This window comes from Alexandromys fortis, unplaced genomic scaffold, assembly GCF_014885135.2.
Source record: "Alexandromys fortis isolate MF-2015 unplaced genomic scaffold, M_Fortis_MF-2015_v1.1 scaffold_436, whole genome shotgun sequence".
NCBI lineage: Eukaryota > Metazoa > Chordata > Mammalia > Rodentia > Cricetidae > Alexandromys > Alexandromys fortis.
The window spans coordinates 169,040-187,449 of record NW_026068334.1 but is presented as its reverse complement, the minus strand read 5'-3'; the positions used below and the strand labels follow the sequence as shown (position 1 = coordinate 187,449).

Genomic DNA, 18,410 nt, shown 5'->3' with positions numbered 1-18,410 from the left:
AGCTTCAAAACCAAAATGCAGTTTGCCATCATCATCACGTCAACCCATAGAATTTTATATTGGACACCACAACTCTAGAACTGTGAAGATAAATCCCTCATTTTCAAGAAACAGTTCATGGTAGTGTGTTACAGAAGGAACAGAAAAATAATTCCAAGTTCTTCTATGTATTAAAGTATTTCCATACCAAAAATCATGAAAGACATTAAACCCATTATATTTTGTTGAGCCTCGTAAACTTTTTCACCGTTTCATTCACACCTGCTATCAGGCAAAAGGGGAAGCATGTAGGTTCAAGGCAGTATGTGGTGAAGGCAGCTGGTGAGACTCTCAGAAGAGGTTTTTGTTGGAGGCTGAAGCACTGTGGGAGGAATGCTATTCCACTGCTGACAGTAATAATCTGCCACTTCTTCAGCCTGGACACTGTTGATGGTGAGAGTGAAATCTGTTCCAGACCCACTGCCCATGAAGCGATCAGGAATCCCAGTGTCCCGAGTGGATGCCCAGTAGATCAGCAGTTTAGGAGATTGCCCTGGTTTCTGCTGATACCAGTTCAAGAGATTCTTATTTAATGCACTGTGTAAAAGACTCTGACTGGACCTGCAACTTATAGTGACCTTCTCTCCTGCTGACACATCCAGGGTAGACGGAGACTGGGTCATCACAATATCTGCACAGGCACCTGAAATCAGGAAAACCTTTGATCATGTATAATAAAAAAAAATCACAGAATTTAATATACATGAAATTTGTCATTTAATGTTTTTGCAATTACATATTGTCAAAGTATTATTTACATAAAATATATTACACCCTAGAACACTTTGTAAATTTCATATATATATATGACTCTTAAAATATTATAATATTTTGAAATTTCTTACCAGATACCAGGAGCAGCAATAACAGAAAAACCTGGGTCTGTGACTTCATCTTGCTCCCTCTGCCTGTCTGATGCAGCTCAGTTCACACTGAAAAAGTCTGGTTTATAAAATCTGAGCATATGGTCTGGGTTGGAAGGGCCAATGCAAAGCAGTCATCAAATACAAAAACAAATGCCAGAGAAGCATGTATGAAAGTGGCTGACGTCAATTAATAGACAAATATAATATCACAAATAGCATGAGAAATCACTGAAAGATTGGCTTACAACTCTAACAGAATTATACTAGGAGCTCTAATAGAAACTTTGGTTAAAATCCAAGAAATATTTAATTCAAGTAACTTTTGCATAAACATTAGGAAAACTATTTCAGATTGACAGTCCTAGGAAAATGATGTGTTAAAAATTGTCACAACAAATTAGGAAACATTGAGTAAGAAAATGTGCAATCAAAGAAAAGAAGGATGGAAGGAAGAAAAGAGGGAAGCCAGAAAAATAATTGAGAATTGATGATAATTTTTTATTATCTCCTATCTCCAAAGCAACTCTTTGTATAAATTTTTAATTTACTTTCCCCTCTATCTTCTCATTTGCTCCGTTATCCAACTCCTTTATACAGCTCTCTGTATACTCCCCAGAAAGGATAAGGTCCCTGATACGAGTTAACAAAACATAGTATTCCAAGTTAAGGCAGGTCCAAATTACTCCCTGCTGCATCAAGGCTGAGGAAGTCATCCCACCATAAGGAATAGGTACCAAAATCCATGTCATGAATCAGGAAGAGATCTTGGTTCCATTGTTAGGGGCCACAAACAGACCAAACTACACATCTATCACCACAAGCAGATAGTTTAGGTCAGTTCCATGGAGGCTCCCTAGCAGAGAGTTTGGAGTCCATTAGCTGCAAAGAGCTCTTGTCAACAGTCAGCTGACTTTGTGGGCTTTCCCCTCATGATGTTGACTCCCCTTTGCTCATATAATGCCTCTTCCCACCTTTTAGTGCTAGACTGTGGATCACTCCATCTGCTTTTATCAGTTCCTGGATGAAGGTCCAATGATAACAGTTAGGGTAGTCAACAATCTGATTACAGGAGAAAGCCATATCAAGCACCCTCTCTACCCTTGCTAGAAGTCTTGGCTGGGGTAATCCCTGTGGATTCTTGGGAGTTTTGCTGGCACCATGTTTCTACCTTTCCCCATAATGACCCCTTCTATCAAAATATTTCTTTTACAACTCTGCCTCCCAGTCCCTAACTCAGTCATCCTGATCCCTCATATTTCCATCCCCCAATCCCTCTCTTCTACACTCCCTACCACCATTTTACATGGGAGATTGTAATTGGAGACTACAGTTTTATTTCCTGGCCACCCAGAAACTATTACACAAAAACTGTATTAATTATAGCACTCTTTGGCCAATGGTTCAGGCATATTCCTAGCTAGCTATTATACCTTAAATTAACCAATTTCTATTAATCTATGTATCACCACAAGGCTGTAGTTTACCGGTAATGTTCTGGCATCTTTCTTATTTGATGGCTACATGGGGGTCTCTCCAGCTCCATCTTCTCTATCTCTGTTCATATTTTCAGGCTAGCTTTACTCTGCTCAACCTTTGGCTGAAACAGCTTTAGTCATCAACCAATAGAAGTAACACATACACAGGATATCCCACATTATCTCCCCTTTTCTATCTAATTAAAAAGGAGTGTTATAACTTTAACATAGTATAATTACATATGCAAAACAGTTATCAAGCAAGAATTTTGGTTACAATATTTAATCCATCCACATTTGGAAAATTATCTATCATCTATCCTATTTTGGTGAGTCAAAAGTTTTTTATCTGATTAATAACTAAGGAAAACTATAATTATAACTATATAATTTTTAACTCTATCAAAGATCCCAAAAGAGCATAATATTGCCTAGGTAATCATCAAGTACATTGCAAGAAACTTCCAAAGTTCTAGAAATAACAGAGTAATCTCGCTGCCTGAACAGTCACTCAAAGTTCTTTTGTAATGTTGGGCCATCCTTGCTAAGCCTATTAGCCCATAATAACTGGCAGGCATTTCAGTGAAACAGGAAATTTGAAGATCTCAAATTTTTGTACTGGCAAAGTTTATCAGTTGCTTGCTTTTGTGTCCTGATGAGTATCTGGCAGTTTCTACTGTGCAGCAGTAACCTGAATGACAATTCCATCTTTTGGAAAGTTTAGCTGTCACCCTTCTGTGGGTTGTGCATGTCCAGTTAATACAGAATGCCATCAAGCAGTTCAGACAAGAACATTTTCTTGCCCAAATTGCTAGCCTTGCCACATTGAAGGCAAATATTACAATGAGTTTTCTCAATGCCCATAAACCTCTCTGAAGTATTTGGTACTGCTAGAAGCAGACATGCCTCACTAAGAAAAGTCTAAGTTCATAAAACCTTTTAAATGTCATATTCTATAGGTCTTTGATATGTTGAAAATTACATATCTAACTGAAATATATCTCTGTATTTCTAGAAAACCTAACTAACATGAATGAAAGCTTGATTATTATATTGACTATCTTTTAATCTGTGTTTTAATTATACATACATTTTAAATGAGCTGCATAAATATAATACCTTAAAAAGTGTAGAAATACACACACATATACATATAGTGTAACAAAATTGACATTAAATTTGTATCAATAGACCAAAACTCAAAAAAATGTAAAATATTCATTTTTATGTCATATACCTCTTTTTTGTTTCTAGAAAGAGATTGACTGTAACCATTAACCATTTATAATCAACCTCTTTGAAATGAAGACAAACATTTATTAACAATCACTTTGGAAATTTGGGCATAGTTTTCTCCAAATTCCTTTCTGTTCTTTGTTGAGTGAAATGGATAAAGAAAGTGTGGCACATATACACATTAGAGTACTACTCAGTGATTAAAAAAAACAGTGACATCTTGATTTTCACATGCAAATGGATGGAAATAGAAAACACTATCCTGAGTGAAATAACTCAGACCCAAAAATACAAATATGGAATGTACTCACTCATTAGTGGATTCTAGCCATAAACAAAGGACATTGAGCCTGTAGTTCACAATCCTAGAGAAGCTAAATAATAAGGTGAACCCAAAGAAAAACATATATAGTTCTTCCTGGAAATTGGAAGCAGACAAGATCACCAGGCAAAAGTTGGGAGCATGGAGGTGGGGTGGGGTGGGGGGAAGGGGAGAGGGGGAGAGAGAAGGGAGAAGGGGAGGATTGGGGTGAGCTTGGGGGAGTGGGATGGTTGAGATGGAGGAAGGACAAATATGGGAACAGGGAAGAAGATATCTTAATTAAGGGAGTCATTTTAGGATTGGCAAGAGACTTGGCTGTAAAGGGGTTCCCAAGTTTCCACGGGAATGTCCCCAGCTAAGTCCTTGGGCAGTAGAGGAGAGGGTCCCTGAACTTGTCCCATAGTCACACTGATGAATATCTTGAATATCACCATAAAACTTTCATCCAGCAATAGATGGAGATGAGACAGAGACCTATCTATCTAAAATATATTTTTGTGTGAACATGAAAACATTCCTAATGTGACTACAAGCTCAATTATAATAGGTGATTGTCTACAGAGCTGCATTTCCTTATTATCCTAAACAGTAGTTAATAGTAATTTTCAAAGACTAGAAATTTGCATTATATTGTTAAATGTGATATACAGGTACAATAGCTTGAACAAGAATAGAGATGTATGTACAGTATGTTCTAACAAAATTTATCTCAATACATAAGATTCATATATTATGTACAAAATATGTTTAAAAATATTTAAAACTAGAAGTTGCTTTTTAAAACTAGATTCAATAACCTATGTGTTTATTCTATGATATGTATATTCCCCTTTTTCTTTTTAAAACAAAAATCTTGAATCCAATTTCCTTTGTTTATCTTTTTTCTTGACTGTAACCAATAATAACTTGTAACTAACCCCCTTAACAATGACAAATATCCATAATCCCTTGAACCACAAAATCCACCACCGCCACCCCCTTAGAAATGTTGGTATCATATTCTTAAATTTAATTCCTGTTATTGGGGTCAATGATATCTTTAGGGGATCCTGAAAAGAAAACTTTGGATTGTCAAGTCTTAGGAGAAGCAGCTGTATCATTTTTTACCCAGCATATGCCTAATGGGAAAATGCAGGGCTTGTCTCAAGTCCCAGCTAGAGAAGTTTGTTAGATTGGATAATTACAGCTAGACACCTCAAAATTATTCAGAAAAATTTGTAGTCCAAAGCTGATTCTTAGGTGGTGTTTTCAGCTTAGTGGTGTTATCATAGTCCTGGAGAGTCATCCTTGTGGGGCCCTTCTTATGGTCACTGTTAAGCGTGCTTATGGTTCACCTGTTGGAAATGTGATATACCAATATGCCAATTTATTCTTTCTCTTGACACATGATTTTCTGGATGATTTGTCCTTTTTCTTCAGATGTCTTATTTGTCCAGTAGTATTCAGATTCCTTAGCTGGATACCTATAATTTCCTGAAAGGACAGAAACAAAACCCTTCTCCAACCCTAATTTTTGGAAAATTCTCTTTTGAAAGATTATATCTTATCAAAAAAAAAGCATTTTTTAGTTTTATAGGTTAGTTCAGATTAAAAGGCCATGCAGTTTGATGAACTATCATCTCTATGATACCTTTCTTTGAATAAATGTCTATTGAAACTCAAACTTTTCATTTTCATATAAATAATTTTTATGTTTGCCACAGTAAACAACAAATTTTCCTACACTATTCTTTTAAGTCTCCAGGAAGAGACTTCAAATGATTCTCCCTAGTTCATAAAATGTCATTCAGCTGATAGCATTTCCCATTATGCTTTTTTTTATTTTAGACAGAAAGAGAAAATGTAGTGACATTTCTTTTATATTTTAATAAATAAAGCTTACCTGAACATCAGAAAAGTAAAACAACACTGACCAGTCCTACAGACCAGACAGCAATGACATATACCTTTAATTCCAGTAGCCAAAATGACACATACCTTTAATCCCAGTAGCCACACTAGCTTGCCATAGAAACCAGGCAGTAGTGGTCCATCCCATTGATCCCAAAACTAGAAAGGACTATAAAATAGGACGGGGCATCTCTCAGCCTCAGTCTCATTCTGAGATTCCTGGAGGCAGGATCACCATTTTCAGACTGAGGTTGAGATAAGAGCCAGTGGCTGACTGCTTTGCTTTGTTTGGTCTTCAGAATATGTATCTGTGAGTTTTTATTAATTGTGTTTCAGTCAGGCCCTTCCTCCATAATATTCAACTTTATTTTGGTCTACAGAAATGATGTCAACACACCTTGGTCTGAAACAGGAACTGTGTGCTGAAAAGGTCATTGTTCTTTAAGTTGTCTTCTTCTGACACTTTGTCACAGTGAAGAAAAACCCTAAATTTAGCAAAGCCCATGACACTTCAAGATTTCCCTGAGGAAACAACTGCCATAGCTGTTTTGAGGCACAGCAACATCATGCAAGTTTGGACACAGTGACTCCTAAGCAAACAGCTTTAAGGTATTTGGAGATCTCCAACAATTTTATGAAGTCTGTAACACACTTGTTCCTACTATATCACCAAAATAGATTCTCAGTAAGTTTCTTAGTGAGAATATTGATGGGCTTACTTATCATATTGTTTATAGGAACACTACATACTCTCATTTAAAAACATTAAATTCTACTAAATGAAGTGAGATATAAAGAAGGCAGCATTTGTGACAAAAAATTAGACAGCATTAAAAAGGAGGGAGGTTCTATCATCTCCACATTTGGAAAATAGATTAAGGGATCTTCCTTAGCGAGATGTGGCCCCAGAATAAGGGAAACAAATATCACATTTGCTTTACTTTGTGGATCCTAAATATGTTATGTGTTGTTTGCATATATGTATTTCTTTATGTATGTATGATTGTATATGTGTATATTTTGTATGTGGATATGTGTTTACAAGTGTATATGTGTGTATGTATATATCTATATATGTATATGTATATGGTAAAAATATTGAGATTACAGTAAATTGCATAAGAGTAGGAAAGGGAAGGGGAAATGAGGAAGGTTAGTTGATGTGGTCAAAATATGATATACTTGAAAAAAAAGAACTCTAAAAAATATTATATACTTGAAAGACATTGTTTTTATGATATTTACATACAATGAATATTTATTAAGAAAGAAATTTGATGTGAAGCAAGATGTCTCAGAGGCCACGGACACTTGCCACAAGCATTGACTTCAGACCTGACTTTGATTCCCATGACAAAAAGAAAGACTCAAGTCCAAATTGTCCTCTTACTGCACATATTCACCTGCAAACACATGCATGCACAAAAAGTGTAATTGACAACAAAGTAATTTAAAAGTAAATTAAAATAACTTCTTTTAATTGAAAATAAAAATTTTAATTCACTAATCTGATCATGGTTTCCTTTACAATCTCCTCTCAGTTCCCCTACATCCTCTTACCCATTCAAATCCATGCCTACTTTCTCTTTAGAAAAAAAAATGGTAAATTAAAACAAAAAAATCTAATTTTTAAAAGAAAGACAAGTCAAGAAAGAAACATACACACAGAGAGAGGCACCATAAAACACAAATTTTGAAACCATAATATATAAGCAAACATCAGAAGTGTAATGAATGCCAAAACAAAGCAATATGGGCCAAAGAAATCTACAAAATGCCATTTACTTCAATTTCTGTTGGTCATCTAAAGCTGCATACGGGGCCTGCTATTAAGTGTGGTTTGTAACCACAGTGAGAGTCCACTGAAGAAAATTAATTTTTACTTTGCAAGTGGTTGCCACTTGGCAATAATTTTTTACTTAGAGGTGGGAGCTCATGACCATTTTTCCCTTCTCAACACTGCATATCATCTAACTTAGAGCTATGTTGGACCTGTGCATGCTGCCAAAACTCTATTAGTTCCTATGTGCATCAGTTCCATCATACGGATGGAAGATACTATTTCCTTGATGTCAGCCATCCCTTTGGCTTTTACCCCCCCCCCCTGTTTCCAGAGAGTTCCTGAACCCTCAAGGAAAAGTTTGATGAAGACATTCCATTTACAACTAAATGTTCCAGGTCTTTAACTCTCTGCACCTTGTCCACTTCTGAGTCTCTGTATTTGTTGTTATCTATGGCAGGAAGAAGCTTCCTGATGATAGCTGAGCAGGACACTGACCTGTGTTTATAAGAAAATGTCGTTAGGAGTCATTTCTTTGCTTTGTTCATTTAGCAAAACAATAGTATCTGGGTTCCTCTAAGTTAATGGCCACTCTATCTAGTCTCAGGTTCTTGGCCACCAGTGTCAGGCATAAGTGTCTTTTCATAAAGTGGGTCTTAAATAAAATGAGATAGTAGATGGTTATTCCCATAATCATTCTAGATCATAAAATTTATGGCTGGGTTTGTGGTCACCTTTCTCCTCTGGTAAAATGCAGATAATATTTCAGTACCTTGAACACTATTTAGTAGGGGTGAAGACTCTAGTTAGGTACCAGTTCAATTTCTCCATGTTCAATGAGATATAAGAGGGAGGAGAGGAATAATGGAGAAAATACAGGAAGGGACAGCTAACACTAAAAACCATTTGAGGGATCATGTGAAAACCTACTTCAGTGGTCACTTCCTGACATATATACATATATGAAAGAAATGAAAATGGAATCAGTGAATAACAAGGGATACAAAACTTGAACTAGACATCTTTCACCACGAAGTGAAACCTGCAGTGACAGAAATGGATTGCATCCAAATGAGTTGTTGTCCAGAGAGTTCTCAAGGAAACCTGAAATAACTCTGGCTATTAGTTTTAGTCCACAAACTGATGATAAAGATCTATTCCTGAAAAGACTTCCTTTTTTTTTAATTACAGGCTGAGGGAGAGCAAAATAGAGTGACCTATGCAAATTGTGCAAACATGCACACGCACACACACACACAAACACACACACACACACACACACACACACACACCTGTATTCTTGGGTTTTCTGGTGCTATCATAAGGTAGTAGGGCTGTATGTACTCTTCCCCAAAGATCTCAGACATTCACCATGGGATTTTATAGGCTGCTTCAGGAAACATAGATTTTATGTTTGCTGGGTTTCTTTCAAATATAAAAGATATTTATATAACTTGCTTCACATCAGGGGTCTCTTACCTTTTTCTGGCTCTTTATACCTTTCCAACCAGGAGATCCTCATATTGATCTCTGAGTTTTCCTTGCAAGTGTGAGACAAAAGTTCAGCTACAACCTTGCTTCAACTGGTCTGGAATCCTTAGTACAGCTTCTCAAATGAGGTTCTCTCTTCAGATCCTGGGGTTGTTGATACTCTGGATTTTTTGGCAAGAACAGAAGAGAGAAATGGGGTGAATACAGATGCATGGTGATCTGTGAGACACTGCTGCCACCCATGCATGTTCAGTTTACATACAACATACGTAATTGCAGGACCATTGAGATTTAGACCTGTGATCTTGAGAGAGATTTGACAGAAGGACCTGTGCTCTGATGAAAATCTTAAAATAAAAGGAGCAAGGTGTTATGAGCAAATCCTAGAACATGGTTTACAAATCTTGGTCCCTTTTAAAAAAATGATTAATTTTAAATAATAAATAAGTGAAGCAGATGACAATATTTCATATGACCTTGAATTTCTTTTTCAGATGAACTTTTTTCCTAATTATTTAAGAGCCATGGAAATTTTAAGATGATGAATCTATACTCTCTCAGTCTTTGGAAAGCCAGTCTTCATCTCCTCAACTACAGTCAGGACCTCTTAAACAGTGATGGAAACAGCTATTTTACTTGACTTCTACATAAACCAGTACTGTCTCCACAGCTCCTTACCTATGAGGTTTCCAGCTGGGGTCCCTGACTGGTTCATTGGCAGGGAACCAGGGACAAATATCAACAGGGTGGTTCCTGAGTATGTGTGAGTTTATTCACACACATACTGTGTTCAAGCTTTAGTACGTCTTTATACATAGTGACTTCCATGAACAAAATCTGCCCTGCTTAAAGAGGCCCAGAGTCCACATATGCTGCGTCTCTCAGGGCAGCCTGCTCAGAAGTAGATTTTCTGAAACTGTGTGAGAGGGTGAGGTTGGAGAACTCAAAGCAACCAGTCATCTTTGAGGGCTCCTTAACACGTGGTCCAAAATGCACTTAATGTAAACCCATTAGTGACCCATCAGCTTCAACCACTGTGGGTGGCATTCTAGTAGAGAAATGGAGTTGTTGCTAGTGCCTTCCTTATTTTTTAATTTTTATGTCTATGTCTGTTTTGGCTGCATGCACATCTGGGCATGACGGGTTTGACTGGTGCCTATAGAAGCCACAAGGGGGAGTCAGAGCCTCTGGAATTGCAGTTACAGATTATTGTCAGAGGCCACCATGTGGGTACTGGAAATTGAACCTAGAACCTCTAAAAGAACAAAGAGTGAGTTCTCTTAACCAATGAGACATTTCTCCAGCCCCATAAATGCCTTCTGATTAAACAGACAGGTTGGAGAATGAGAAAGATTCATGAACCAATAAAGAACTGTGTGCTGCTAAAGGCTCTGCCTCAGGAAACGGAGGGCACGGGAAAGAGGGGAATACATAAATGACTTCTAAAGGCTACCTGTGCCTTTTAAAGTCTATTCTTTTAAACTGAAAGGAAAATGTTTACATATAAAAATGACTTCATTTGAAATGAGAAATTAGTAAAAATGGTGGAAACAACTCAGTGTTTGTAATTAACCTTGTTCCTATCTCTTCTTAGTTCAGAGGTTAGTGAGGTTATCATGGTGATGCAGAATCTAATTTCCCTCTCCATCAAGACTGGAGAGCAGGACTCCATTTTGCAAAGAATTACATCAGTGAAAGCATTACTTTCAGGCTTAGAAGGTTGTGCCCTTAACTTTTTGTTGCTGTGATGAAACACCTACACAAGCAAGTTGGAGAATCTTTGTTTTTTACTTGATACCATGATTATAATGTAGAAGGCAAAGTGACAGGAGCTTGAGTCAGCTGTTCACATCACATCCATGAATGAAAAGCAGAGAGTGAAGGATGCTAGACATCAACTATGGGGGACGAAAACTGAGTAATCATGATGTCCCCCAACAGGCACCTGCAATTGGGAAGAGATTAATGTCATACATACATACACATTCAGAGATTTAATGACAACCCTACACTTTAGAATTTGAGAAACTCTGAGCAGAGAACCTGCCACACCATTTATGTAGGGTGCAGGCATGAGGATTGATAAGCTGCTAAATTAATGGACATTTGTTATTAAACATAAAGCAAAGAAAACCAACCTACAAACCACAATCCCAGAGAACTTAGACAACAGTGAGGACACTCAACTTGCATAGATGTAATCTACATGGGAAGTAGAAAAAGACAATATCTCCTGAGAAAATTGGGAGCATGGGGGCCTTGAGGGAGGGTTGAAGGGGGTAGAGGAGAGGCGGGGAAGGGAGCAGAGAAAAATGTAGAGCTCAATAAAAATCAATTTAGAAAGAGAGCACTGGTTGCTCTTCCTAGTACCCAGGAACAATTCCAGGCACCCAAACGACAGTTCATTACTATTTGTATCTCCAGTTTCATGGGACCTAATTCCCTTTTCTGGCTTCTGTGAGCATGTTTTTCACAAGGTGCAAGAAATCTGCAAATGTAGAACATCCATGCACATAGAAACTAATTAATCATAAAGCCTTGTCATGAAATTATAGGCTGTGAACATCTTCAGGCCATTGAGTCTTGTGTTTGACTTCTAGATTCCATAACCACAAAGTGAGGGGTTTTGCACAGATTATGTGGTAAATTGTTAAAGGAGAAATAATAATTTCCACAGAGAACTTAACTGCATGGGACTCCATGAGTCTTAGAAGGACTGTGCTTATAAATAATCTACAAGGTCATATGAGTTTACTCATCATGTGTCAGGCACACTGACTAGAAGGTAAATAAATAAAGTATGATGGGCTGTGTGGGGTAGGCAGCTGTTGAGATTCTCAGAGGATGTTTGTGTTGGAGACTGAAGCACTGTGGGAGGAGAGCTGTAATGCTGTTGACAGTAATAATCTTCTGGATTCTCAAGACTGACAATGATAATATAACTGTTCCAGATCCACTGCCTATTAGCTGATCAGGAACTGCATATGCCTTGTGGATGCCAGGAGACCTGCAGTTTTGTTTGCCCTGGGACTGACTGTTGCCAGGCCAAGAGGTTATCTGGGTATAGCTACCAAATAGACACTGACTGGACTTACAGATGATAAAAACCTCTCTCCTTCTGACACAGCCATTAAGAATAGAAACTGACTCAACATGAAATCCCCATCAGCACCTACAATCGGGAAGAGATCAATATCATACATATATACATATTCAGAGGTTTCTTGACACAAACATTGATATTTAATATCTATTTTCTAGTCTGAGTATAGAAGCACACACCTCTAATGCTAGGATATGAGAAGCTGAGACAGGAGGATCTCTGTGAGTTAGACACCAGTGTTGGGAAAGGGCTGTTTGTTTCCCACCCACCATCAGCTCAGACCTGAAATAATCACACAGAAACTATATTATTTAAATCATGGCTGAGCCCACTAACTCTAGCTTCTTATTGGCTAAATTTACATCTTAATTTAAGCCATCTCCAATAATCTGTGCATCACCATGAGGTCATGGCCTATCAGCAAAGTTTCCACATGCAGCAGCTCCATGGCTTCTCTGGACTCTGCTTCCTTTCTTCCAGCATTCACTTTAGTTTTCCCCACCTAGTTCTGTTCTATCCTATCAGGCCAAGTAAGTTTCTTTATTCATCAGTGGTAATCACAGCATACAGAGGGGAATCCCACATCACACCAGACTGGTCCACATACTGAATTCCAGGATAACCAAGGCTTTCGAGAGAGACTATGTATCAGGGAAAAAAAAAACAGTTTTTTATAGTATCCGTATATTGTGTTCATATAAGATATAAAACTGACCTCTCAGTATATTCTATATTAACCTGGTTTTTCTCTACAAACCTATTATTCTGAAAAGACTGTAAAAATCTTTAATTTGTCACTAGTCACTGGAGCAGCAGAGACATGAGAACCTAGATCTGTGATTCCAGTTTGTGCTACCCTGCCTGTCTGATGCAGTTCAATTTTCATGACAAAGATCTGGTTTATAAATTCTGAGCATCTGGACTATCCTGTATGGTACCCATGCAAAGCAGTCAACAAATGAGGAAGAAAACAGAATAGCAGAATGTGAGAGTGACTGATGTCAATCAGCAGCCAATACCATCAGATAGTGCAAGCTCTCACTGGGAGAAAGTCAACATAGAAGCTCAAGGACCTATCAAACCACAATTGTCTAGAAGTCTAATGAGAGCTTCAGCTTACAACCAAAGACAGGCTTATATCAGTTCACAGACCTGATGCTAGAACTAACTCAGCATAACAGTCCTTGGTAAAAAATCAACATGTTGAGTAAGAACAAAAAACAGCAAAGAAAGGGGAGAGGAAAATGAACAAAAAAAATGAATAAGGATAAATGAAGGAAGGATAAAATGGAAAGAGATGCAGGGAAAGAATGAAAAAGTGAGAGAGAAAATAAAAGGGAAAAGAGAAGGGGAAATTAAAGAATGAAAAGAGAACAGAAAGAAATAAGTGGACAGAAAAAAAGAGAGGGGTGAAGAAGGAAAATTAGAAGGCAAAAGTGCAAAGTTTTAGACCAATTGTTTTCAGTACTGAACCAAAATTGCTGAGCATTGAAGACATTCATATCCTAAGCCAACAGAAAACATTATAAACTCCTGAGCTGCAGTTCTAGGTTGGAAACCAAGCAAACAGGCAAAGAAAGGCCCAGAGTTCACTTCATTAGTTATTGTAGCATTCTCATTGAAATACTGGTGTTATTATGGTTTTTAAAGCCATTATAAATGTAAGCCAAACAGAAACTTGACAATTCCCTTCCAAACGTTAGAGATAAAAAGGGTGGTTAGAAAAAATAGAAAAAGGTAGGAGAGAGTGAAAAAGCAAGACTTCCCCAGGAAGGCATATTGTATTCTAGCACTGAAGCCCAACACTGATAAATTTTTCACTTTTTCCACAGGTGCATATCCTCGAGCTCAGGTGTTAAATCTGTGGGTCATGGAACAGATCCTGTAGGCCATGACAATATTGTCAACAATGAAATTTCTGAATGTGCATCAACAAAATCTAATTGAAAAGCAGATATAGAGTGAATCTGAGATGTTTCTGACTGTATGAGGCACTATTATATTGTGGGACTTCACTGCAACAACCTTGATTATGAACAAAACATCCACATTTTGCACCGTGCATGCCAACACGTCATGTAACACTGCAATTGAGGCATTGGCTTAGATTTCAGATGACTGCATGTGGTATTGTGCATTGTTGTCTTTTTATTGAACATACAAAGTTTTCTACTTTGATAAAAACTGTGATTTATTCATCTGTAATTTTTTCCTAACCATATAAGTAGCAATTTTGTAAATCTTTGGTTTCTATAGTGTTAGAATGTTTAACTTTACATGTTGGGGTTTGAGTTGTTCGTTTGAATTACATGAAAACTGGGATTGGAAAAGAATTTATTTATATTATTATTATTATTATTATTATTATTATTATTACAATTTTCACCTCCTCCCCTTTTCCCGTTTCTCTCCCCCTTCCCCCTCCCCCTCCCTCTCCAGTCCAAAGAGCAGTCAGGGTTCCCTGCACTGTGGGAACTCCAAGGTCCTCCCCCGTTCATCCAGGTCTAGGAATGTGAGGATCTTAACAGACTAGGTTTCCACAAAGCCAGTACATGGAGCAGAATCAAAACCCAGTGCCATTGTCCTTGGCTTCTCAGTCAGCTCTCCATATCAACCATATTCAGTGAGTCCGGTTTCATCACATGCTCCATCAGTCCCAGTCCAGCTGGCCTTGGTGAGTTCCCATTAGATCGGCCTCACGGTCACATTGGGTGGGTGCACCCCTCTAGGTCCTGACTTCCTTGCTCATGTTCTCTCTCCTTTTGTTCCTCATTTAGACCTTGGAAGTTCAGTCCAGTGCTCCAATGTGGGTCTCTGTCTCTATCTCCATCTATGAAGATTCTATGGTGATATGCAAGATATTCATCAGAGTGGCTATAGCATAGGGCCAGTTCTGGCACCCTCACCTCAGCTGCTCACGGAACAAGCCGGGGACGTCTCCTTGGACACCTGGGAACCCCTCTAGATTCCAGTCTCTTGCCAACACTCAAATGGCTCCCTTACTTAAGATATATACTTCCCTGCTCCATGAAGGATATGGATCCACCCTCCTTCATCCCAACCGTCCCATTCCCCCAAGCTCTCCCCATCCTCCCCTTCTCACCTCTCTCTCCCCATCTCCCCTTACCCCTGTCCCACTCCCACCCCAAGCTCTCAATTTTTGCCTGGAAATCTTGTCTACTTAGGAAATAATTTCTAAGAATTCCTAAATTTCCCCTAAGCATACTTTTGCCATGTTCTCCAGTGTATTCCTGTAAAGTGGGAATCTTAGAATTAATAATTATAAAATCACAATATCTACCAACTGTGAAATATGTCAGAGTGGTGCTACATAGTATAAAATCAAATACTATTCAGAAAAATTAATTTTGTAAAAATAAGCAAACACACCCATGTCTCTAATATACAGATTTCCTTTCATCAATAGTAAATAGTAAAATTATAAAGTAAAAAAGTGGATTTAAGGCAAATTTTCTAATAATTTCTTATTAGGTAATGCTTGACCTCCATACCTACTTTACAGGCCTATATGCCTGAGCTTATATTAAATGTTCACAGGTGATATTTCACTTCAAATATCTTGCACTTCAGACACAGGTCCCTAAGGCCCCTGTGCTGGATTTGAACTGAATAATCCTCCATAAGTAAGACATTTTATGATGACCAGAGGTAACATGAAAATTTCCAAAGTGGAAAAACAACCAAAATCAGTACTGAGCTATGACACTTCTGAACCCCAAGGACCAGCATGGCACAATAGTTTTAGGAGGCATGAGTTGTATTTATATCTAAATGATAACCAACACATTTCTGGTAGGAATTAAAGACATACTCAGTAAGAGGGAAATCAGGCCTGGTACCAGAAGTCTTGCCAAGGATCCAGACCTAGTGAAATCATGAATCTTGGAGAAGAATCTAAACATTCTAAATTAATAAATGAATATAATCCACAACTACACTCTAATTTGTCCACATACCACAAATAATTGCACTCACAATTCAGCAAGAAAATTTCTCTTGAAACCTAAGAAAACTTTTATAGAGAGGCACAATCACTTGTAATGCAGAGTTGTGACACCCAGTCATAATAGATACATCTATAAAACACTCTTATATCTAAATCTCAGGGACTGTGGAACAGAAAGAGGAAAGGTTTTAGGAGTCATACAATCAAGGCCCTTAGTGTGAGATTGTATCTCCTAGTAATGTCAAAATTACACTCTTGAAGTCTCACCAACATAGTTTTATAAATTTTAATTCACTGTGGTCAGATAAAGACTACTTCTAATACATATTTATATTATTCTTGTAGTTAATCTGATAGCCAAAATACCAGGAGATCTTTTTAAAAGCTGAAACCTAGGGGAGGCTGTTGTAGTAAGAGGCCGCTTATTTGTCCCTGCCACCCAACTAGCTTAGCTCCAAAATAACCACACAGAAACTGTATTAATTAAATCACTGTTTGGCCTGTTAGCTCTACCTTCTCACTGGCTAAGTCTTACATTTTAATTTAACTGATTTTTATTAATCTGTGTATTGCCATGTAGCAGGGGCTTACAAGCAAAGCACGTCTATCTCCTGCAGTAGATCCTTGGCATCTCTCTGACTCTTCCTCCTTTCTCCCAGCATGCAGCTTAGTTTTCCCTGTCTACCTAAGTTCTGACCTATCAACAGGTCAAGGCAGTTTCTTTATTCATTAACCAATGAAAGCAACATATAGACTGAAGGACCTCCTACACCATTTCCCCTTTTCTGTTTAAACAAGTAGGAAGGCTTTAACTTTATCATAGCAAAACTACATATAATAAAACAGGTATCAAGCAAGAAAGAATTCATATACCTGCAATTGTATAACAACTACAAAATAAAAAGGAGATGAGAATGGTGACATGTTTGTGTGAAAAGGTGTGCAGGCTCAGGATCTCTGAGCATCAAATAGTGATTTTCAGGTGAGCTCCAGATATATAGTGAGACTTTGTATTCCCCCACATAAGAAGTCAGCAAAAAAAGTGAAAGAAGGTATGCAGAAAATGTGGCCAAATTGTGGAGGATTTTAAAGAAAAAAAAAGATGTGAGAATTGGACAAGGAGTAATAACAGCTAATGAGTATAAGATCACAGATGAAGAACTCTGATGGACACAGAGATGCAGATCAGAATCTAAGCAGTAAATCAGTCAAGGGAGTCATGTTTGTTGTCTTCTGGAGAGGTATGGGTGAAATTTCAAGCAAATACAAATAGAATATGATATTAGGTTTAAAATGTCAGCTTCAGAGAAGGAGAGCAAGAGACCTTGATAGAGGGAGATATGGGGTTAGTGAGAAACCTAGCACTAGGGAATTTCCCAGGAATCCATAAAGGATGACCACAGTTAAAACTAAATAATACTGGAAGGATGCTTGTACTGGTCTTCCCCTATAATCAGATAAATGACTATTTTAATTATTGTCATAAAACCTTCATCTAGTAACTGATAGATGCAGAGATCCACAGCAAAGCATTTAGCCAAGCTCCCGGCATCCAGATGAAGAGAGGGAGGAACAATAATATGAGCAAAGGGGTCAAGACCATGATGGGGAAACCCACAGAAATAACGGACCCAAGCTAGTGAGAGCTCACAGACAACAGGCTGGCAGTTGGAGAACCTATATAGGACCAAACTGAGCCCTCTGAAAATGGGTGACAGTTGTGTAGCTTGGGCAGTTTGTGGGCCCGCTGGCAGTGAGACCAGTACTTCACGGTAGTACATGAGCTGGCATTTTGGAGACTATTTTCTATGATGGGATACCTTGCTCAGCCTAGATACGGAGGACAGAGCCTAGGTCCTGCCTCAAGGTAATGTGACAGAATTTTTTGATACCCAATGGGAGGCCTCACCCTCTCTAAGCAGTGAATTAGAAGTGGTGTGTGTGGAAGTTGAGGGGAATGGGAGGGGGAACCGGGATCAGTATGTAAAATACAAAGAGATTGTTTTTAAAAAAGAAAATAAATTTTAAAGAACTTACAAAAATGTCAACTTGTGTCTGAAAGACTACTAACAATTTTCAGAGCTTAATTTTGGGTTATTTTGGGCAACTGAGGAAAATTTCTTGTAAGTTTAAAATGATTGTCTACTCAGTGTATTGAACAACAAAAAAAATCAGTTTTATTCAACTTAAATCCTTGAAAATTCATAGTATTATGGAAGTCTTTATAAAGTAAACAAGCAG

General features: G+C 37.8%; 1 gene segment (V, D, J or C); it reads right to left on the bottom strand.

Annotated features, from left to right (window-relative positions):
* Positions 1–293: 293 nt before the first annotated feature.
* LOC126495252 (immunoglobulin kappa variable 4-1-like) lies at positions 294–1,000 on the bottom strand. The segment is given in 2 exon segments: positions 294–682; positions 885–1,000. Coding segments are annotated over 2 exon segments (438 nt in total).
* Between the last annotated feature and the right edge of the window lie 17,410 nt (positions 1,001–18,410).